The 21775-nt window shown below is 33.2% G+C and overlaps 1 protein-coding gene across 6 annotated transcripts in view; it reads left to right on the top strand.

Moving 5' to 3' along the window:
- LOC132726366 (uncharacterized) overlaps window positions 1-14899 on the top strand; it is a 42311-nt gene extending 27412 nt beyond the window's left edge. For 2 of the 6 annotated variants that reach the window (XM_060711678.1, XM_060711677.1), the window contains exons 13-22: window positions 2746-2894; window positions 3265-3464; window positions 5285-5456; window positions 5984-6112; window positions 7618-7731; window positions 8257-8329; window positions 8810-9505; window positions 10766-10808; window positions 11741-11833; window positions 14162-14898. In XM_060711678.1, the coding sequence (XP_060567661.1) occupies window positions 2746-2894; window positions 3265-3464; window positions 5285-5456; window positions 5984-6112; window positions 7618-7731; window positions 8257-8329; window positions 8810-9505; window positions 10766-10808; window positions 11741-11833; window positions 14162-14762 (2270 nt within the window). In that variant the 3' untranslated portion in view covers window positions 14763-14898. Of the gene's footprint in view, window positions 1-2745; window positions 2895-3264; window positions 3465-5284; window positions 5457-5983; window positions 6113-7617; window positions 7732-8256; window positions 8330-8809; window positions 9506-10765; window positions 10809-11740; window positions 11834-14161 lie in introns of all 6 variants that reach the window. The other 4 variants (XM_060711679.1, XM_060711680.1, XM_060711681.1 and 1 more) reach the window with 4 other exon arrangements.
- The last annotated feature ends 6876 nt before the right edge of the window (window positions 14900-21775 follow it).

Here is a 21775-nt window from a genome sequence, read left to right as displayed (position 1 = left end):
GATGTCTTGTCTGTAAGAACCCTGGAACCCATTAGAAAGAGAGCTATAATAGGAAATAGTACAGTACATAGTGTTTACAACCATTATTCTTGTAGGCACTGAAACAAAACTTTGGCTTTTTTCATATAGAATGCTTTAGTTTTCTGTCAGTATTTAGGTTGTTTTCTTCTTAAGTGATTATATAATACACTGATCATAATGGTGGCCAAGGTCTGGGTGAAATATTTTTTATTTTCATATTTTTCTCTGTCGTGGGTTCGATCCCTGGGAGATGCTTTGGTAGTTTAGCGCGGAGGAAGGTAGTCTAGTACTGGTGTAACTCTCCAGGAACGATGATTAGGAAACTACCCGCCTATATGACTGAAATACTGTTCGGAAAAGGCGTAAAATGAAACGAACAAACGTGTAGTGTACAAAGTTTAAGTGGATTGGTCTACAATGGGCACAAGCACTATCTGATATAACATAATTATATTTATGTAACAGATAATGAAATATTCTAGAACAAAACACCTTAGTGCAGTAACAGTTGAGTCCTTCTAATTCTCCACATTTTCCTTATATTTGTCACCAAATATTGATAAAAAATAATAGAAATGTACCATTTGGATATTTGTATAAACAACAGTTGTTTGGGAAAAATGTTGATATAGTTAATTCTAAGTGACTTAAAATGATTTTTTAATATGAATATATGAATATAATTTGTCACCTAAATGCAATAATGAACTGGCTAACTCTTATTAAATTTATGACTTAACCTGTAAATACTGCACTAAGGTGACAATATTTTATTATCCGCCATATATAAATATAATTATGTGATATCGGATCATGTATCTCACACTTGCCAACAACTTCCATATATAGTTCTTTCATGGTTTGTTGTTATGTCTAATACTAAATACTTTTAACATAATTATTCATAGTATTCATTGTATTACAGACCTTCCATTATAGACCAATTCACTTATAAGCCAGTGGTTTTTTCTCACTTAATTTGATAGAGGCCTTAGCCTCGTGTTTTTTTTTGGGTGGGGGGTGAGCTAGTATTTCATGAAAAAAGAAACATACAGTAATCAAGCTTGCAAATGAAATGCTTCAAATTAGATAGAGAAGGCACTTTCATTATTTCCAAAGTTTATAACTTTAATATATTTTTTTTTACTTATCTGCAGTCTGCAGTTTCAAATGTATTAGATATAGCTATGATTTTTTCACCCTTGCTATCATGTTTCTCAGATAAAAAATAAAAAGGTTTTTTATTTTATTATAATTTTTTCTTTAGTTATTTCTTAAAGCTTTAACTTAATTGTTTGTTATATATTCCATTACAAGTTTATGTTAGCTTTTTTTTTTTATGCCCCCACAATGTGGGAGCATATAGCTTTGCACTTGTCCGTCCGTCAATCAGTCAGTCCGTCCGTCCGTCTGTCTGTACGTCCTGAAATCTTGTGAACGCAACTCCTCTTAAACCGGATGGCAGATTTTGCTTAAACTTACAGGGATGAACAACCTTAATGTGTGGATGGTAGTAAAGGAAGGAATTTTTGTTGCGACCAAATTTAACAGAATTATGGCCCTTTGTTGATTTTTTCACTATATACTATGTAGAAATTTTGTGAACGCAACTCCTCTTAAACCGGATGGCAGATTTTGCTTAAACTTACAGGGATGAACAACCTTAAGGTGTAGATGGTAGTAAAGGAAGGAATTTTCACTGCGACCAAATTTTACAGAATTATGGCCCTTTGATTATTTTTTCACTATATACTATGTAGAAAATTTGTGAATGCAACTCTTCTTAAACTGGATGGCAGATTTTGCTTAAACTTCCAGGGATGAACAACCTTAATGTGTAGATGGCAGTAAAGGAAGGAATTTTTGCTGCAACCAAATTTAACAGAATTATGGCCCTTTGTTGATTTTTTCATTATATACTTTGTAGAAATTTTGTAAACGTAACTCCTCTTAAACCAGATGGCAGATTTTGCTTAAACTTCCAGGGATTTACAACCTTAATGTGTAGATGGTAGTAAAGGAAGGAATTTTTGCTGCAACCAAATTTAACAGAATTATGGCCCTTTGTTGATTTTTAGTTTTCAACTTGTGGCACATGTAGTCCAAAAAATATTTGACCTAGAGTCATAAGATTGACAGAACAGTGGTGTGTGGGGGCATCCGTGTCCTATGGACACATTTCTAGTTTTTTTTTTTTGTGAAACATTTTTTTTCTTAAAAGCCCTTGTAAATAAATTACATGTACATATTTAAGTAATAATATATCCAAAACCGTGTTTTTGTCGCTCAATAAGATCGCTGTTTGGAGTTCATATGAGAGGAATTATATATATAATGATGCTCATCCGAATGACAAACAGTGATGTTATCAAGTTTTGGATATATTATTTCGATTCTAACACGACATCAACAAATAAATGCTGCCTTACCTGATATTAAGCAAAATTGCGCCTGATTTGTTTCCGTACTTATTTTCAGCGCGTCACATTTTTAGTGGTTACGTGACATGTATAATGATTATGTCACATGTCTAAATATCGAATGTCAAACAGTGACTTTATAGCATAATAACAAACACTTTCGGTTCTTCTATGTTAAATAGGGAAAAAATGCCGGTCGTGTTAGAATGGATGGTAATGTACATTTCTTAGTTTTTCTCTAATCGTTAAATAAGTTTTGCATAAAATATATACAATATTTTGATCGCTTGATTTTGTTTTCTAGTTAAAAGTAAGAGAATCGAGCTGTCACGTCTGGATTATGACTCAAGAACCTCTGGTCGTAGGTCCGGCGCTCAAAGTGAGGCCAGAGAGAAAAGTTTCAAACTTACAAATTACGCGGTTGATGAAGATTCTTCAGCCATTCATGTTAAGGTCAGTATTGATTTTGTAGCATAAGTACATGTTAAGTTCGATGTTAAGTTGAGAATGAACTTAATCTAAGTTGTCAATAAGTCTTCGAAAATTTCAATAACTTCATACTAAATTGTCAAATAAATCTTTGTAAAGTTAACTTATGAATAAATGCTATATCATGAAAATTCTGCGATACATTAAATTTTACTTGTAGATAAGTCTGCAAAGTTTTTAATAAATTTATACTAAATTGTCAATAAATCTTTGTAATGTTAAAATAAATGCTATATATGAAAATTCTGCTATATATTTTGTAATGTTAACCTATAAAATAAATGCTATATGGAACATACTGTGATATATTAATTGTGATATATTATACTTGTAGGAAAGCAAGTCTGGACGGAGGTTAAAGTCACATATGAGTCATGTGATAATACAACAGCTGTTACAGGAGGAGTGGATGCCGGAAATTGGCAGAGACTTTGAGCTTGGTGACATCATTAACATTCTGGTGAAAGTGCTTAGCGACCAGAACAATTCCGATGTCTATGACAAGGCCTGCACTTATGTTACCAACATGTTCCAGTAAGTTTGACCTTTTCACACTTATGTTACCAACTTGTTCCATTAAGTTAATCTTTTCAAACTTATGTTACCAACATGTTCCAGTAAGTTGACCTTTTCACACATATGTTACCAACTTGTTCCATTAAGTTAATCTTTTCAAACTTATGTTACCAACATGTTCCATTAAGTTAATCTTTTCAAACTTATGTTACCAACATGTTCCAGTATGTTGACCTTTTCACACTTATGTTACCAACTTGTTCCATTAAGTTGACCTTTTCAAACTTATGTTACCAACTTGTTCCAGTAAGTTGACCTTTTCACACATATGTTACCAACTTGTTCCATTAAGTTAATCTTTTCACACATATGTTACCAACTTGTTCCATTAAGTTAATCTTTTCAAACTTATGTTACCAACATGTTCCAGTATGTTGACCTTTTCACACATATGTTACCAACTTGTTCCATTAAGTTGACCTTTCCACACTTGCATTACCAACTTGTTTTAGTCAGTTGACCAACTTGCTCCAGTAAGTTGACCTTTCCACACTTGCATTACCAACTTGTTTTAGTCAGTTGACCTTTTCAAACTTATGTTACCAACTTGTTCCAGTAAGTTGACCTTTTCACACATATGTTACCAACTTGTTCCATTAAGTTAATCTTTTCAAACTTATGTTACCAACATGTTCCAGTAAGTTGACCTTTTCACACTTATGTTACCAACTTGTTCCATTAAGTTAATCTTTTCAAACTTATGTTACCAACATGTTCCAGTAAGTTGACCTTTTCACACTTATGTTACCAACTTGTTTTAGTCAGTTGACCTTTTCAAACTTATGTTACCAACTTGTTCCAGTAAGTTGACCTTTTCACACATATGTTACCAACTTGTTCCAGTAAGTTGACCTTTTCATACTTATGTTACCAACTTGTTCCGTCAAGTTGATTTTTTCAAACTTACATTACCAACTTGTTCCAGTAATTTGACCTTTTCACACTTATGTTACCAACTTCTTCCAGTAAGTTGACCTTTTCAAACTTACATTACCAACTTGTTCCAGTAAGTTGACCTTTTCACACTTATGTTACAAACTTGTTCCAGTAAGTTGACCTTTTAAAACTTACATTACCAACTTGTTCCAGTAAGTTGACCTTTTCAAACTTACATTACCAACTTGTTCCAGTAAGTTGACCTTTTCATACTTATGCTACCAACTTGTTCCGTCAAGTTGATTTTTTCAAACTTATGTTACCAACTTGTTCCAGTAAGTTGTTTTTTTTAAACTTATGTTACCAACTTGTTCCAGTAAGTTGACCTTTTCACACTTATGTTACCAACTTGTTCCAGTAAGTTGACCTTTTCACACTTATATTACCAACTTGTTCCAGTAAGTTGACCTTTTCAAACTTACATTACCAACTTGTTCCAGTAAGTTGACCTTTTCAAACTTATGTTACAAACTTGTTCTAGTAGGTTGACCTTTTCAGTTTAAATAAATTTAGGCCTAAAATAAAATATTGTATGTTTTCCCTTCTGCTACCTACAGCTATCACCAAAATTTTATTGCCTAGCAAAAAAAGAAAGAAAAAAATACAATTTTGCAAATTAATGAAAATTACTAAAATATCCTCTAGCATTAATATCCAATAACCTGTCATTAAATTCTACCCTTGTTATGGTCGACTAATATGTCCTCATGCAAAATGTCTGCAATTTTAAATTCGCTTGCTGTTTGAGACGCAGAATTAGCCACTTATACAGTAAGTTAAAGATTACCTTATTGGTTTAGATATTACATGTACATGTTCATTGTTGCTTTTGGTTTCCATAGTGAACTTGGTTTGACCGAGGAGCAGATGGATCAGATTATCGGCAAACTTGGTGTGAACTTGGACAACAGTAATACAGCCATCAAGAAGTTTACATTACAGACGCTACAGAATATAGGACAGGGTAGAAATGATGTGTTAATGCTCATCCTGCCTAAACTTGTTGATCAAGATGTATGTATTGTCATCATTGAAATCCTGATTACTTTCATTCAGCCATTTCATTATTACTATTTCATAAAGTATTTTACTCAACTATATAAGATTATTTTTTTCTTACAAAATGAGGTTGAAATTTTAAGTCTCAGATTAATTTGAAGGTGGAGGATATAGATCTGCCCTTGTTTATCTGTCACATTATGCATCCGTAGACTGACTTAAAACAGTGGGAATGAGGAGGTATCCATGTCTTGTTGACACATTTTCAGTTGATAACATACAAATATATTGTTACAATTATTTTTAAGACCGGCCATCTAAATTTAAAATATAACAGAATATGATAGATGCAAGAAATAATATCTGACATATGTTTGCGGTTCAGATAGGAATATCCGTCACCAGGGAACCAACCCTTGTGTGGCAACACGGCAAGCCTTGTTACAGCCAATAGGCGGGTCCTTGAGGGACATATATACAGATCTGAATAGCTACAGATGACAAATTTTATAATCTTATCATAATTATTTGTTGTTATATAGGAGAGTATTAAAGGAGCTGCGATCGAGGCTATCCGTGTTCTAACTGGAGCTCATGACAAGGAGACTTTGCTCAATTTTCTAGAATCAGTCGGTATCACATCAGCTGAATACAGGAGCAGAGAGGACCAGGTAAATTTGAGCCGCGCCATGACACAACCAATATAGTGCATTTGCGACCAGCTTGGATCCAGACCAGCCTGTGCATCTGTGCAGTCTGATCAAGATCCATGCTGTTCGCTATCAGTTTCTCTACTTGTAATAGGGTTTGTAAACGAACAGCATGGATCCTGATCAGACTGCGTGTATGCCCAGCCGGGTCTAGATCCATGCTGGTCGCAAAAGCACTATATTGGTTTTTGTTATTTCCCCAAGGTTTTAAAAGGAAGCTATCCTGAGCTAGCTTACAGAACATTGGTAGTTTTACTCGGGTGCCCGTTCTTGCCTGATAAAATGCACCGAAGGACACCTTGAGGTCTTCCTCCACCAGTAAAACTGGAATGGCCATAGAACCTATACTGTGTTGGTGTGACATAAACCCAATTAAACAAACAAAGGTTTTATATATTTTTTTGTTTAAGTTTTGTTTAAACTGTTCATAGCCATTCTTTCAGAAATCCAGTGAGATTATCCTTGTATTTGCATATGAACTTGTGTCTTTGATCTTGTCTGTATACTTTCTATAACTATATTGTATCCAAAACATGTTTTAGACATTATCTCAAGGTGTCACTATTTGTTCAGTTGTTAGTGGACTATAATTATCCATTTTAATTTAGTTTTGAAAGTTTACCTGTTTTAGAGTCCACATTGCAGTAAAAATCCCATTTTTTCTCACCAGCCAAAAAGAAAAATAAGTGCTGAAAAACTTGTTACTGCAGACAGAAGGGAAGTAATACAAGATTTATTGTCTTATGTAAAACATTCTTGAGTTACCTCCCCTGTCAGGATAAATTGAAAAATGCAGACCTTGATATGAATGCAAACAATATTCAGGTCTCCTTGCAGCAAACATGAAACTAAATATCAAAATGTAATGAAAAATTGATGAAGTTTGGCATGTCTTGATTATTTTCATACCGCAAAGAGTCGAATAGTCCTTTGGATTGATTTTTGTTGCTACCATAAAATTAGCTGTAGGGAGTTTTTTCAAATTGGGACATGTTTTTAGGCGTACAAAAACAAATAATTGTGATCTTAAACTTGTCATAATGACCTAAACTTGTCATATTTACTTAAAATTGTCTTGACTTAAAACTGGACTAATGACCTAAACTTGCCATTATGACCTAAAACTGGTCATAATTACCAAAAGCTGATCATAATGACCTAAAATTTGTCACAATGACCTAAAATTTGTCACAATGACCTAAACTTGACATTATGACCTAAAACTTATCATAATGACCATAAACTGGTCATAATGACCTAAAAGTGGTCATAATCTAATACCTTGTCATATTGACCTAAAACTGGTCATAATGATTTAAAACTGGTTATATTGACCTAAAACTTGTCATAATGACCTAAGACTAGTCATGATGACATAAAATTGTCATGATGACATAAAAGTGGTCATAATGACATAAAACTGGTAAAAATGTTCAGGTTCGACTAAAATACTATAAATATTTCAGGAGTACTCGTTAGCGATGCTTGCAGAGAGGTTTGGAGAGCATGAAGACCCAGAGGTGTTTCACCGAATTCAGAATTGGGTGGCGGACACCACTCCAGGACTGTTTGATGAAGACGTAATTATATATTATCTATACTTTATTTTTATTTCAAAACTTGACCCTCTCAATTACCATTACCTAAGCAAGTTCTGGCTCATTATGAGGAAACCAGATTGTGAAGACCCCCAAAAGTGCTCCTATGGGACACCAGCTGGCAATAAGGTCAACAAGTTGGCCATTAATATCATTCTAGTGGCATAGTTTTCTTTTGTTGAAAAGATAAAGTAGTGTCTGAATTCTTATCTGCATAAATAACATGGGTGTTCTTGATAATACTCTTGTACTTGGGATTTATTTTTGTTGCCTTTTTTGCATACAGAACACAGTTCACATAAATGCTAAATACCTTTCTATTCATCTATTGCTGAGTGGTTAAGGTCATCCAGGTTTCAAACCACTTGCCCATCTTACACTGTGGGTTCGAATCCACTTTTGTTAAGGCGAAAATGATATTATTTTTAAAACCAAAATTGCTGTATGACAAAGGGATAACTTACAATAAAGTTGTCTGTAGAAGTGGTTAACATTGTTAAATTTCAGAGAGACGATGATGAGTTGTGGCAAGATTCACGATCTCGTAAGGAACATTCTATCATGTCAGAGGGCAAGTCCGGTAAGTTAAGACTATGCTAGAGAACATAGGGTTCTTGTTCATGAAAATAAAAGTTGTATATACGTTATAAACATATCTTTTTTTGTGGAATACAAGCAACTTGGTATCTGACCTGTAATAAAAGAGTGTATGACAAAAGCTTTCCTGAACAAAGGGTCTCCCGTCCAAAAATCACAAGGTGAACAAAAGCCTTTCCATGGCTTTTGACTGCCCTGTCAATTTTCACCGGAGGGTCTTTGTCAGCCTTGTCATTTTTGGATGGAAGGGCTTTTGTATGGGAGGGCTTTTGCCCATTTTCCAGAATTAAAACCTGGAAGGTCCTGTTAAACATGACTGCATCCAATACAGTAGCTTGTGAACCTTGTTCATAATCAATCTTTTAGTGAACTGTATTTTGTTTGTTGATAAATGGTAAATGATTAATATACAAAATGAGTTATAGTTTTATGAGAGAACAAAATGTACATGATTGAATTTCAGTTATAGATATGTACGACACGAGTGGTCGTAACACTATGTACGCCGACCTCCCCACGACCCCTGGTTCCTATAGCGATAATGATGAACTTGTATTTTCCCGTGATGTCAGCATGCACGGTGCTAAAAGTACAGGGTTAAAATCTGAGAAGAGTCGCTTTAATGCACGTATGGATTTGCTTGATCGTGCAGGGGCGTCGGTTTACCCCGGTGAAAGATTGGAACAGCCGACACCATTGTCTGACTTGATGGGAAATGATGTTGATAACGCTGAATTCATGATGACAAATGACAGTCCTTTCATGCAAGACCCGTTGCTCAATTTCGATGAGGAACCCGTTAAAGATTTTGATGAAGACCTACTTTTTAAAGAGAGAAGTGATGTGAGTAAAGGCTCTGCGAAAAGTAGTCCCAAATCCCTGGATAAATTACTACTCAAGGAGCGCACTTTGACTGATTTGTCACTGGTTGGTCCACTGCCCAATTTTATGCATAGAGACAACACAGGTAGAAATTTTGACGAAATCTCGACAGACAGCGCGTTTGAAAGTGCGATATCGGTCAGCGAATACGATACGTCGCACTTCTCAGAAAAGTGGACCATGTCACACGCAGATCAACATAGCTCGAAACACAGCCAGATTTCCGACGAGAACAACATGTTTGACGTAGAACAGATTTCGAACTTGGACTTTGAAGGTGAAGATACTGAGTCTGGAATTGACCTTAACAGCATGATAAATAGCGCAAATAAGCATGAGGTTGCTCACAGCATGGAAAATTTGGTTGCTTATAACATGGAAAAAATTTATATTAACGAGAATGCTGGTTTTGAAAATGTTGAGAAAAGTAACAGCATGTCTAGTAACGATGAGGACGAGATAGAGAGTGGTAAAATAAGCGTGATTATAACACCGCGGGGCTCGATACTCGGGAAAGATTCCCTTGGTAGTGAGTGTCTACATGTTGAGTGGATTTTTTGAGTGAATTTTTATGTAAATGTTTTGTTTCGGGTGATTGGTTGGTGAAAGAGTATGAAGAGTAATTGATGGGCCTGTAGTCTTAACATGATTTACAAATTAGTGCTTTCTGGTTGTTGTTTTTTTGTTGTGATGTTAACTTGTGTGTTTTTGATTTTCAGTGTTTTTATAAATTTAATATACGTTTTTCATTTGCAGTGCTCTAAGAATTTAACATTGTACGTTCTGTAAATTGTTTAGCTTTTTAATCCACCATGAATTAATCATTAATCATACATGTTTTGTAGATTTTACCAATGTATTTTATTTACAGTATTTTGTGAATTTAACATTAATGTTTTCATTTTACAGTGTTTTGTGAATTTAACATTAATGTTTTCATTTAAGAGTTTTTGAAATTTAACCTATGTTGTTATAATTGACAATGGTAAATTTTTGTAGCCAGTGTATTATGAATTCAACAACTCTCTTACCTTTCTGTGTATTATGAATTTTACAATGTTTATGTTTATTTTATACGTAAACAAGGTCTGTTAGGAGAAACTCCCAGTTATTCCTTTTTTTTCAAAAATTCCATGATTAGTATTAAAATATTTCAATACAAATATCAAATTTTAATCTGAAATCACATACATGTAATTATGATTTAAATTCAGTGTCTATTGTACTGTTCAAATTTAATTGTAATTGATACTTATGTGTACTTAATTCTTAGACATTGATATAACATATTTCTGTGTGACAATTGATGTCGGACATTGACTCTAATGGTCATTTGTCTCTCACAGCTAATTCAGAAATCATGCGTAATAATATTAGTCAATCATTTTGATAAAAAAAATTGGTATTTACTGGTTAGTCACCCAGGAAAGCCAGTAATAGTTTGATCCACCGCCGGTGATGTGGCAAAAATAAGTGTAAATATCTCAACCATTTGCACTTGCATATAATAAATATGATATATTACTTTGTTTCTCAGGTAAAAAGGATGGCCCTCTAACCCCAAGGTCAAAAGGAGCAGCGTAAGTTATATTAACATTTTAATTTATGGAATAGCAAATTATCTCTCTTGTTTTCATTTTAAGTTCTTAAAAAGTAAATTATCTCCCTTGAACCATCATCAGTTCTGAAAAAGTAAGTAATCTCCCTTGTATAATTTTCAGTTCTGAAATAGAAAATTATTTCCCTTGCATCATCTTCATTTTTGGAAAAATGAATTATCTCCCTTGTATTTTTTTCCAGTTCTGAAATAGTAAATTATCTCCCTTGTATTATCTCCAGCTCTGAATTAGTACATTATTTCCCTTGTATTATATCTGGTTCTGAAAAAAAACTATCTAAAATAGTCTATCTTCCTTGTTTTATCTCCGGTTCTGAAATAGTTAATTATCTCCCTTGTACAATCTTCAGTTTTTAAATAGTAAATAATCTCACTTGTATACTATCTCCAGTTCTGAAATAGTAAATTATCTCCCTTGTACTATCTTTAGTTCTGAAATAGTAAATTATCTCCCTTGTACTATCTTCAGTTCTGAAATAGTAAATTATCTCACTTGTATTATCTTTAGTTCTGAAATAGTAAATTATCTCCCTTGTACTATCTTTAGTTCTGAAATAGTAAATTATCTCCATTGTTCTATCCTCATTTCTGAAATATTAAATTATCTCCCTTGTATTTTCTTCATTTCTGAGATAGTAAATTATCTCCCTTGTATTATCTCCAGTTCTGAAATAGTAAATTATCTCCCTTGTACTATCTTCAGTTCTGAAATAGTAAATTATCTCCCTTGTACTATCTTCAGTTCTAAATTGTAAATTATCTCCCTTGTACTATCCTCAGTTCTGAAATAGTTAATTATCTCCCTTGTATTATCTTGAGTTCTGTAATATTAAATTATCTCCCTTGTATTATTAGTGCCGAAATAGTTAATTATCTCCCTTGTTTAATCTTCAGGTCTACATTCAGAAAGAGGATGAAGGAGACAGACGGTTTCTCAACAATTTCTGACCGCAGCTCATCCAGCAGAAAGTCCCGCAGAAGTGGCAGGTAATTATAGTCCTTTATGTCTAATTGATATAATTTCTTTATCTATTAAGTGTAAGGTTTAAAACATAAGATATTAGGGATGTTGACCCCAAATTTTGTTTCCTAAAAATGTTTCTGTTTTCATATTGTAACAACATGCTTATTTAGTTTAAAGACATTCTATTGAACAGACTTGATTTTGCCTATATGTCTATATGAAAACTCCCGAAAACGTCCTTTAGTGATATTGTGTCGAACATTTTATTGAATCTGCTTACTATCTGGAAATGTTTTCCAGTAGATAGGCATGTGCTAGTACACTGTTTATTTTGATAGAAAACTGAATTGAAGGTCCCTGGAGAATAACAGGGAAGTTGTAATGCATATATATTGACTCAGGAGTTATATGCAGGTTTAGATGTACATTTCTAGCACTTGAAAGCTTTCCTTTATCTGTGAAAAAGTATTCTTAAAATTTCTGGATCTATTGTCAGTTTGTAGCCCTTACAGGTTTTAACCCAGACTGACAGTCCATGATTTTCAACTTAAGACTGACCAGTTAAAAAACATGCAAATATATCTTTTTTAAAATCAAAGTTGTTTCTAGGACCATTCCTCGCAATTGAATATTTACATAGAATTTAGTGTAGATCCTGTTTTCTGCAAACAGGTTATATTTTTTTGTTTAGAGTCAATTATCTGATTCCTATTTAGATTTTTGTTTTACACAAAATAAGCCAGCTTTGTTTCAGATTTTAGTTCAATTTTGTTTTTCTACAAATCATCAGTGTTTGAATGTAGCTGGTCAGATTTCAGTTTAAATTCTCTGGCCTGAAAAATCAGCTATGTTTGTTTTGTTCAGGTCCTTTTTACAAAAATAAGCTTTCTTTGTTTTGGGCCAATCAAATTTCAGGTGTGTTTTTTTTGTTTTTTGTTTTTAATTTATTTACTTATTTTATTTTTATCACAAATCCTGCTATGCATGTTTTCAGCCAATCAGATTTCAGTTTAGATCCAGACGATGATGTATTCTATCCACCAAATATGGCCATTCATTTTCGGTATTATGTATAAACTGTTGTATTTGATTTAATGTTTTTAGAAAAAAAAATAAAACAATCATAAGTTTGTCCAATGTCTTATACTTTTATGCGCATCAGCAAGATTTGAATATTAAATGATTCAATTTTGAAACATTCAATATCTAACATAAGACATATAAATTATAATGGTAAACTTCATAGGTATGTTAAAATTTGATGTTAGAACTAATTGGAATGAGTGATAAAACATTTCTAGGTTGATACTGATGTACTGTTTAAATGGATTACTTACTTATTCCCCTTGTGGTTGATGGGTTGGCTGCCTTTAAGGGTGTTGAGGCATCAGAATTTCAGCCACTGTTTAGCATTGTGTGATCGTAAGGCGACTAAATGGGTACAAATTTCTGGTGTCTAAGCATTTCTTAGCTCCAGCAGGTGGGGTGGTTTTGACCTTTGGTGTTGCTTTGGAATTTGTGACACCCAAGGTTTGCCAATATCATCTGTCTTGTTTTGTTGTCATATAACCTAAATTGTTTTAGTGCACTGTAAAACCTTATCAAACAAAACATCACAATCAAGTAACTGCTCTCTTTCCAATGTCCAGTCTTTATGTAAAATCAGTCTGTAAAAAAAACTTTCAAAATTCATTTGCACTACTGACAAAATGCTCTAACATTCAGGCTCAGTAGTCATATATTTCTTCATAAACAATGAAAGTTACCTATAAAAAAAACTTTCTGTATGTTATATATTGTTTGTATGTATATTTGTATAAAATCTTAAAATCTGTTCAATGAAAGCAAAAGCTTTTCCAAGCTTTCCACATAAAATGTATATATATAGTCTTCTTCAGATTTTTTTTATTAACATAATCTTTAAGTTAAATCTTAAAATCCTCTTTCATTATTTAGAAGAAGAAAAAAAAGACATTTTATAAGGCATTCTTTTTATTGGAATAAAGTTTATAAGAGTAATGATCTGGTTAAGTTGCCTATATTGCTCAGTCAGAAGAGGCTTAACTTTAACCTAACCTAAATGAAACACGTTTTTCTCACAAAACTTTTTTCAATTAGTGATTAATACAGACCAATCCATATTTCATCACCTGAGTGCCGCAACGGGTTAACACCTTTTAAATTATATAAAGAGTTAACCAGTTACTGCACTAAGGTAAACTATATAAAGAGTTAATCCGTTACTGCACTAAGGTAAACTATATAAAGAGTTAATCCGTTACTGCACTAAGGTGACAATCTGTTGCCGTTGGTAATATTTTTTTTTTTACATTTTCACGCCCATTATTCAGCAGACAGGACTTGTTTTCTGAGGTACAAAGTAGGGCAAGCACTGAGGGTATGCCACTTCCCTACACGTTGCCGAGCCAGGCCCGAGACTCTGTGCTGTCTAGGACTCCTAGTGGTAAATCACACCTCAAAATCAGCAAGAAAATGTCTCCCAAAGAAGACATGCTAGTGACTTCAGAGGAGCCTGATGAGACATATATAAAATCCCCTGATATCGAAGAAGAACCTGTTGAAATAGAAGCAGAGCTTGGTCAGGTAGTCGAAAAAGCAAAAACAGTTGGCACTGAGCCAACAACTGTGTCAATGGATACAAACACTGGTTCAGTTGATACACAGCTTGTATCCAAAGGCACCCCTGCCAATACTCCTGAAGCTCCTTTTGCCAAAAATGAGATGGATTTGTTCGCACAGGAAGTGGCTGTAACCAATGACAATCCATACTTAGAACCAATCACTGAGGACATAGAGAATGCTTCATTCTTAAAGACACCACGAAATGCTGACTCGGCCATTCCCATGGAAAGCACTGCCATTGATAAAACTGGTATGGGAAGAGCTAATGAAGGGCAAAAACTTTCGAGGTATTTTACATGTGGAATGTGATCTGCTTTGATCTTTGGATTTGCTTTGATCGTTTTTTCACACACGGCAGGCTTTATATGTTGTACTTTATGTTTGTTGTTCAGTCACATTTATCACAATGTCATATCCATCAGTTTTCATATCACATAAACAGGGCAACATTGGTTATTTAAAATGTCAGTCTCCTGTGGAGAAAGCAAACATCCATAAAGATAGATGTGAAAACTTTAAGTCAACATAGTTTGTTTACTTGCATGAAAAAATTTTAATCATGAAAATTTTAAAATAGATTGATTCCAAAATCTTGCAAGGTGAAAATAGAATTCTTTTGAGGGATTATAAGACAAGTAAACTTGGAAAGAATTACACTGAACAATGTCTTTTTACTGTGAGCAAATTACCCCCTACCCCCCCCCCCCCCCCCACACACACACACACACAATAAAATATAAAAATGACATATCCACACCTCTATACAGTTGAATAAAGAATATCTTGTTTTTTCACAGCCAGTTTCAGGGTACAAATAAAAAGCTGTAACAATTACAACTTCATGCTGATGCACTAATTAATGCCAGTAAATATTCTGAAAATAACCATTATCTTTTGATCACTATATTGCAAACCCATTATGTTGGTTTTGTCGTGACGCGGCTAATTTTTCTCATGTTGTACTGTTGTTAAAAAAAGTTAGACTTGGTTAGCATAATTTGTTTTGATGAAAGTTTTCACGTGTTTGAAGTCACTTTATAAATTCTGTGTTGGGTGATAGTTTTCCAATTATTTGTGAAGATTAAATTTATCATAGTTTGCTTTAGTTAAAGTTTTCCATTCACATAGTTGCTTTGATGAAAACTTTTCCATTTGCATATTGCTAAGGTGAAAGTTTTCCATTTGCATACATGTATTTGATTTTGGGTGAAAGTGATCCATTTGCATATTTGCTTTCAGGTGAAAGTTTTCCATTTGCATATTTGCTTTCAGGTGAAAGTTTTCCATTTGCATATTTGCTTTCGGGTGAAAGTTTTCCATTTGCATATTTGCTTTCGGGTGAAAGTTTTCCATTTGCATAAAAAAAATTATTTGCTTCAGGTGAAAGTTTTCCATTTGTATATTTGCTTTGGTGAAAATTTTTCATCTGCATATTAATTTGCTTTGGTGAAAGTGGTGCATTTGCATATTTATTTTTGTGTGAAAGTTTTCCATTTGCATATTTGCTTTTGGGTGAAAGTGGTCCATTTGCATAATTGCTTTGGTGAAAGTTGCCTATTGGCATATTTGCTTTTGGGTGAAAGTTTTCCATTTGCATACGTATATTTGATTTTGGGTGAAAGTTTTCCATTTGCGTATTTGCTGTTGGGTGAAAGTTTTCTATATATCATATTCACCAAATGGTTGAAAGTTTCCTATTAGCATTATTTCCATTGTACTTTGAAGCCTTGGCGATACATAGGCAAAGCTTTCAGTCGACCTAAGCTTTCTAAGAGTATAACTCATAACATGCTAAATTTTCATAATGGTTTTGAAACTGGAAAGATCTGTTTGAAAAAAATTTAGGGATTTTAATATTGAGATACAAAAATTTGAGCTACCAACAGTATAGAGCCTGGTTTGATTGCACTGCATATGTGCAGCCTGGCCTGTATCTCAGCTGGCAGCAAAGCTTAAAATGTTGGGAGTAGCTATCTTTGTTCACATTTTCGTTTTGATAATCAGTAAGATTCCACTACTCCAGCAAGTTATGGGTTAAGCTGGGTAACTTTAACAACTTACTTCAACCCAATTGAGATGACAATATAAACATTTGTCAAATTTGTTTGTTATGTAAACAATAATATTTCCTTATCAATGTGTGTCATCATGTCTTTTTAAAAGATTATCTTTTTGAATAACTTATAAAAAAATCTTTTCAGTAATTGATTACCTTGTTAACAGGATGTGCCATTATCTGTTGTAGGTTTTTCTACATTTTATCTGCTGTTAAATCCATTTACAAAAGAACAGTTTTATGAAGTAACAATTTAGTTCTTTGAAAATTGATAAAACACAAAAATATCAATATGCATGTAATAGTATGATTTTGTCTTTTATTTTGTCTTTTAAAAAATAATGCACTGTTTAGATGTATTTTTTTACCTTGTACTTTTGTGTATGTGTATACAGTTAATTATAACTTCAGGATTAAATATATTTTGATTTCTATAACAAAAAATTTAAAAAATAGCAAATGGATAGATGTGGAAGTGATGTCCCATTCTCGATTAAGTGGTGGTTAGTTTATGGATTTTTGTTTTATTTCAGATTTAAATACGTGAATTGGGAATCATTATAATTAAAAGGTTGTCGTAATAGCGAGTTCGGGTATAGCTAAAGCGTTGTTTCAGAACTTTCGCAAACAGAAAGTGAAAAGCAAGGAGATAAAATAACAACATTTATTTATCCACTATGACTAATCATACATGTTCTTAGTATGTATTAAATTGTTTGAAAGTGTTGTTAAATCCATTCACCCTGCTTTGAATTGAGAATGGATTTTATAAGCCTTTGACACTCAGATTGTGTTGCAGACTTGGCTTGTCTTGATACCAATGGTTAAGGCTAATCACTTTCGGTTCTTGATGGGAAAGGGATATCGGTAATATTGTTACATCAACAATCCCATTTACAGACTCAGTGTTTTGCTGAGGTTGAAATAATTGATTTTTGAAACTTAAAAATTGTTCCTTTTTTATATATTGACTATTTTGGTTATTGCCTGCTCCTCTCACTAGGGAGAGCATCGGATTATAGTAGTCCAGGGGTTACTGGTTTGCGTAATTTCTCAGTGACAGTAAATTTCAGACATTTATTAGTCTAATGGCCATTTGTCTATCCTTGCTGATTCTGAAATCATGTTGGATAAGTAGTTGTTTACTTGTGGAGAAGTTGGTAAGTTATCCAGAAAAAAACAGTTAGATCACTGCCTAGATACAAACAAAAATATGTTAAAATTGGTGTGTGAAAAAAAAAAAGCAACTGAAATTAAACAAAACTCTCAGAAACATAAGTCCAGTTACATTTATTTATTAATTGTTATTGTTTATTTTGACTTATATTGCTATATTTTTAGGTGTGTGAGCACCAGAGGTTGATCCGCCAATAATGTATACACAGTAACTTATGACAGTTTAAGCAAGATGCGTAGGGATCCTAATCTCCGTATGTTCGGTATTAAACAAGAAATCTTCAGTAAGTATAAAGAAAATTAATATAAGTATTTTCTCTCTTTAAATTGCTAATATTCATTGTATTTTTTCCTGTTTTAAATAAGCTATCTATATCAAATGATTAAATCTTCCCTGTAACTAAAGAGAAGACATCTTGTTATACTACATTTTGTCGGATGCTAGTTAATATAGTGTGGAAATATTAAAATAAAATATAAAAAATGAAATTATATTTTACTCAAAAAGATATATTTTTTAATGTGAACACAGCTTTGCAACTTTTCAATAAAAGACTCGCAGTCTCTATTATGATGTTTGTACCGAATGTTGGTCATTCAATGTTGTTTAAATAGTGTCCTACACACCTTTAGAATTTGCTCTTTGTCTATCCAAAAATTTCTGTTCTTACTCACAGATGCTTTAGCTGGTCAAATCCTATGTAGCTGATGGTTGTTTTATACAGATCTGATTGATCAATAATAAATTATCTAGCTCCTAATTCTCTATGGCTCTCAGCCTTATATATAGCATGTCCTCTTTCATCTTAATTATCGGTTTACTGTGCCCACCCTCATCATCTTTAGGTTTACTTTTTAACTGATGAACTATAACTCATGAATTCATCATTCTGGGCTAAGGATCATCTGAAAACCTTCCTTCCCTATTCATTCTACCTAGAGCTCTTTCTTTTTATGCTCCCCTGCCTATCAGCTGCGTGAGCATATGAGTTGCCATTTTGTCTGTCTGTCTGCGACCTTCTTTGTCCAGGGCATAATTCTAAAAACAACAAGAGGTATCAATAAAATAAACTTGTGAGGTAGATAGATCTCATTTGGGTAGAAAGTGCAGTGTGCAAAAGAACCGTAACTCTGCCTTGCCTAATTTTGGAGTTATTGCCCTTTCTGCATATTAACATTTTTGAACTTTGTCCTGCGACATAACACTGTCTTGCTCCTAAGTTTGGAATTATTGCACTTTAACTCTTGTCCGAGAGATAACTCTGAAAACTGCAATAGGACTTTATACTTTTCTGTGTCCTAGAAAACCTATACGGGCGAGCATCACCGGGTACCAAACCGGCTTCTTGTGTATGATAGTAATTCATGAATCATTGTTCGTTGATAATCATCTTACACCGGCCCTTTCTTTATGATTATTCTGATTGTCTTTATTATGCTGCAATAACTGGTTAACTCACTTTTGAAATTTAAGATTAAGAATCTTAATCATCGTATACAACTGCCACCCTATCGGGTTGTACGATATGTTAACTGAATAATGTATTACTTTCCTCGTTGTCTGAGGTTAAATAAATCTTTCCTTTTCATATTCTTAGTAAAAGTAGGTTTGTAAATGACTCACTCTTGTGTCTCTATTCTGACTTTTAAAATCTGCTGACTCAATTAAATCCAACCTTTATAACTAGATGTTCTATCCTGTAGAATCTCTAAGCCTCATCTATGACATTGAAGTGACAGTAGACAGAAAACATAACTATATGAGCCGCCCCATGACAAAACCACCATAGGTGCGTTGCGACAATGGATCCAGACCAGCCTGCGCATCGCGCAGTCTGATGCAAGAATCCCATGTCTGTTTCAGTAATAGGGTTAGTAAGCGAACAGCATGGATCCTGATCAGACTGCGCGGATGCGCAGGCTGGTCTGGATCCATGCTGGTCGCAAACCCATTATGTTGGTTTTGTCATGGCACGGCTAATATTATTATTATTTCAGTAGTTTTACAAAATTAATATTGAAATGCACTGTCATATATTATCAGTAGAAAAACTACTTAATCTTTCAATTGTATTAACAGTACAGTAAAAATATCTGGAACTTTATAGAGCATTAAAAACAGCAAAAATACATGAAAATTGCAGATTCGCTTTGATTGATTCTGTACAAAGACTTGTGATGTTGAAATTATGTTCATTTAGTCTGTAGTTGCTAAGTACTGTGTTACTTGCAAGTGTAATAAAATAATATAATAATTACAATTTCAATTTTTATTTTCAAAATAAGAATCTTATATTTGTTTACATCTTTAATGATAATTCTTTATTTTCTTTCTATGAGAACATTTAGGTAGAAAGGAAGGACTTTATTATTTAGGCTCATTTTATATGTTTTTGGAACATATCTTTTTCTTATGAGAAGTAGTAAAAAAAAAACTGGAAACAAAGTGATCCCTCGGAAGCATTAATCACAACAAAATTACATATGAATTGCAGACTCGGTTTGATTGAGTCTGTACATGAGGTTATAATGAATAATTTGTCGAAACACCCTCACGCGCCTTAGCACGGCTTGATCTCTAGCCAATTCTCAACACTTAATAGTGCTGCATCCAATGATCCTCGTTATTTGTCAAGCTTGCAACTGTTGTTTGAAATCCCACAAATATATGGTACATCAAAATTTGTTCCTCTAACTCTATAACAGGCTACTGCCTAAATAATGTAAGGTAGGGAGCACTGGAAGTCTTCCTCCACCAGTCAAGTAATGGTGCTGGTACAATACCTCGAGCTTTCTTGGTTTTGCTATCTCGATTATTCTGCAACCTTTCTTACAGTATAATCTTGTCTGTGCAACATGGATTGCACATTACAGTTGTATTAAAACAAATGAAAGGGAAGAAGTATGATTGTGCGAAATGATTTATCCTACACTAAATTTATAACAACTTACATTGTCTTATCATCATTTATTAATAACAAGTTCTTAGCAAAAGCACATGTTAATCAACCTTAGAAACATAGAGCTATAGAATTACAGAATAATATTTCTATGAATCTTGCTTATTCTAGTGGAATGAATGAACATAATAAGTTTTATTAAGAATACTAAATACATGCTACGTACATGTTCTCTTCATGAGCATAATTGAACATACGCTAGTGTGTTTGATCCCATTAGAGCCAGTATCGATAAACTATCTCGCTAATACATCAATGGATAGCATGCACTCAACCTTGAATTTATAAGTGCGTCTAATGGGACTGCCTAGCTTATGAATTATAGAATCATGTTCCATATTAAAGTTCTTAGAAGCGATTTCAAGATCAAAATTATAAACGAAAAATATTGAGCTTAAACAGTAGTAATATAGAGGCTCTGTTAATGTGATGCATAGGTATCTTATTAAGCTGCTGGCACTGGCTCTGTTGTATTTTAAAGAGAAATCTTTTGGAAATCTTTTCGGTCTCCTCCGGCAGGGTATTACATTGACAGCTGTTAAGGGTTTCTTATAAATCAGATATTAAGAGAATTTCCTTTGATATAGGGCAGATTGATCTGAGTGTAGTAATCAATATTAAGCGGCTTTTCCGATTTATCTTAAAACTGCTTGATTATTATTAAGGTTTGTACTTCTGATGTAATGTCTTTAATATGATGTAATTTAATATGATCGTAATCTTCAAATGCATGTGCGTATGTGAATACTGGTAATGTATATAATATGTGTTTAGAATAATAGTTATGTTCAAAAGCGCTAACAATTAAAAAATTGAATGGATGAAAATTATCATTTTGTGTAGATCTTTAAATATGAGTGTTTATTTTTTCAAGAATTTGTCCTAACTTACTAGCTTGTGTAATGAATCAAAGATCCAGATTCATCATTATTAAACATATTTTTTTTATTTATTTTTTTTCAATTTATTTTTTTTGTAGTCTACAGTTATTTCACTTGCATATAATGCATAATACATTGGTGAAAAAAAAATTAAATTCAATGTCCTAAACTTTCACTGTTAAATCAAATTATCTTGTTTATATCAATGTTGTACCAATATGATCCTGGATAACACTTAGAGTTTAAATC

This window comes from Ruditapes philippinarum, unplaced genomic scaffold (genome assembly GCF_026571515.1).
Source record: "Ruditapes philippinarum isolate M1 unplaced genomic scaffold, ASM2657151v2 ctg382_1_1_1_1, whole genome shotgun sequence".
Lineage (NCBI taxonomy): Eukaryota > Metazoa > Mollusca > Bivalvia > Venerida > Veneridae > Ruditapes > Ruditapes philippinarum.
Note: the sequence above shows the minus strand (reverse complement) of the source record. Positions and strands in the feature narration are given on the sequence as shown.